Raw genomic sequence first — 2,903 nt, 5'->3', positions numbered from 1 at the left:
CGCCTATTCTTCAGATTCTTTGAAGAATGCTAATGCCTATTCTTCAGAACCATTTGAAGTTGCTTGTGCAGCTCCTTCAACCATCAGGTTATTTGAAATTTGCTAATGCCTAAACTTCAACCTTCACTTCTTTGAAATTCGCTTGTGCAGCTCCTTCAAACTCCAATCATTTGAAATTGCTTGTGCAGCTCTTTCTTTTTTGCATCAATAATCTAGATGCTATTGATCTCTTGATGAATGCTAACGCCTATTCATCAGATATTTTGAAATTGCTTGTGCAGCGCCTTCAACCATCATTCATTTGAAATTCGCTTGTGCAGCTCCATCAAACTTGAGGACTTTGAAATTGTCTCAACCATGACACTTTGGTTGAGCTTGACTTCCGAATTAGCGGGAAGTTCACGAGATCAGTTGGCGAACATACAAACCCCCAATACCAGGAACCATCAAGTTTCAACAGCAGGTTTGAATATAGATTTATTGATGAAATTATTTCAAAAGACCTGAAATCACAAGATCAATTAATAAACAGAATAAAATATTATTCGTTATCTTAAAACTTTGAGCACTAAAAAAAATCTTTTTCTTTTCTTATGGTTAAAGAATCTTTGGAAACTTTGGCTTTAAGGAAAATTATTTGGTTTAATAAATCATTGTTAAATGCAACAATAAGGCACATAAAAATTACTAAAACATATATTAATCATAATTAAGTTTCATGCTTAGCTGGCTAAAGCCTTTTTTAAAACTACATATAATCGTCCTATGCACCATACTTCTTATTCAAATTAACAAATTCTACCTGAAGCTCTTATGGTTTCAAATCCCTGATATACTAGGGTCGTTCACACTCAATGAGACCAATGATAGGCCCAATTTTGTTCTCCGAAATCTTCACACACACATGTCTCATTCAAAAGTGAAAAAACGTGGGCGCATATAAACAATCCATGCTGCGTCACTTTATGAAGGGAAAGTCAAAAAAGACGACATTTGCGCTTAATTCTAGGATTAATGATAAGGAATTAATTTCGTACTTGATAAACACAAAGCTTCCTCGAAAAGAGGTTAAGACAGGTGGATAACCGTCGCGTAAAAACTAGTGAACATACCCTTAGTGAAGTAGCTTTGCTATTATGAATACATCATATTATAAATTAATAATATCCATTAACTCCGGAAACTTTTCTAATTCTGTCGTCTAAATCTGCTCCAATATGGCTGCTCACTTTCCTGGCGGTTCTGGTCACAGCTGCGTCCTGTTCCAGCCGCGCCTCGGAGTATATGACTGGTGGTGGGGAGTTCGAGGTGTAGGTAGTCGGGTATGGATATCTGTTCTCTGTCCTGGATGGATACCTGTTATCAGTTCTGGCTGGATACCTAGGTGCCTGTTTTTCTACCTGGCGGTACAGATCTTGCGGAGCATATTGTTGACCTGGTTCTGGCTGTACAGAAAATGAGACTCCAACTCCATCCTGGCGGCTGTTAGGTCGGCCAGATGAGGATCCGTCTGATCTGGTGTCTAGTTGACCTGCGTAGGCGCTGCCAGGCCGGTCATACACAGGTTCTCTGTCGGGATTTCTAGGTATGGCTGTTCCAGACCTTCTCTCACCAATTTCATCGTAATTTCTTTCTTTTCTTCTTCCTAAACATATTTGTATTGAAACCAATTTCTTTAATCGCACAACCTTACCCTTATATGAGAAGAATGTACACATCAGTGTGCAGAAGGGGGGTGTCAATGGCCCCCATGAAATTGAAATTTAGAAAGCATGCATTAATCTTTTTCATCCCCTGAAGCAAAACTACTGAATGTACAATGTACATCTTTATAAGAACGAAGCAACTCTAGAACACTGAGCATAAGTTTAATCTCATTAATCTATTCGTTGTCGCTACTGCTAATAAAGTTTGACAAAAAAAAGTTCTTTTATTTCATAGCTTTGACTGTATAAGTAAAAACAAAAATAAATAATTCTTGATAAGCTTTAATCAATCTTTTCTTGATTGAAACATACTTCTCCCACCTCTTTTCCCTTTCATATTTTCTAAACTTATTTCCATCTAAAGGTAGCCTATCAAAGTAAGACTCTATTCCTTCCAAAAATTAGAAGAATTATGAGAACTAACCTGCACAGCATGAGGAGGGACAGCAACCACAGACACCAGGACAACAGCAGCAGACAAGTATTATGATAACAATGATGGCTACAACCACGAGAACTATGGGTAGGACTATGGCTAGAAGTACAGTTTGGGTGGAGAGACCTGTACCTGACGTTTCTGTCAACACTATGTGACTAGAGTAGTGATCTAAATAAACATTTTTTTTCAAGATTCTTAATATTTTTTTATTTCCAGAAAAAAATTTGAAATTAAATGATAGTCAAAACCATTATTAATAGGTGACTTTGAAGTATTTTTAAGAAAATGCCTGTAGAGTTACAGTTGTAATAAGATATAAGTAACTTACTTATATAAGCCCTGGATAGGCAGGTCCAATTTCCCATGTGGGTTGACTCTACAAGAACATCAATATCACAACTCCCAACCCCTCCCTGGAAAGTAATCCCTGTGACGCCACCATCACAGACCAAGCCCCGATCACTGGTGACTGTACACGAGCCCTGCGGGGTCAGCCACTGGCACGTGTCATAACAGGTAAAGCCAGGATTGCAGGAGATCCTTGTGACCTCACCCAGTTGTACAGAACTGGAGCGGGTGACCATGCAGGGACAATACAGGTAGCTAGGATTCCAGGGGTCGTTGCTGGAGTACGCGGAGCAGCAGCATCCACTTAGACTTGAACAACTTGTTTCTTCATTATTACAGGAATAACTATTATATGATAAAACGCCACAGATTAGCGTTAATAGACATCCAATCTTGCCTAACATTTTTTA

At 38.5% G+C, this 2,903-nt stretch overlaps 1 protein-coding gene across 1 annotated transcript; it reads right to left on the bottom strand.

The window, feature by feature from the left end:
* Nucleotides 1-464: 464 nt before the first annotated feature.
* Nucleotides 465-2,903, bottom strand: LOC145318037 (uncharacterized). Its single transcript, XM_080159350.1, has 3 exons — nucleotides 2,474-2,903; nucleotides 2,131-2,313; nucleotides 465-1,645 (listed from the first exon to the last, which is right to left on the bottom strand). Exons 1-3 carry the CDS (start codon nucleotides 2,895-2,897, stop codon nucleotides 1,158-1,160), a joined length of 1,095 nt encoding a protein of 364 aa, XP_080015476.1. The 5' UTR covers nucleotides 2,898-2,903; the 3' UTR covers nucleotides 465-1,157.

This window comes from Acartia tonsa, chromosome 4 (genome assembly GCF_053477335.1).
Source record: "Acartia tonsa isolate MP-2025a chromosome 4, ASM5347733v1, whole genome shotgun sequence".
Taxonomy (NCBI): domain Eukaryota; kingdom Metazoa; phylum Arthropoda; class Copepoda; order Calanoida; family Acartiidae; genus Acartia; species Acartia tonsa.
Note: the sequence above shows the minus strand (reverse complement) of the source record. Positions and strands in the feature narration are given on the sequence as shown.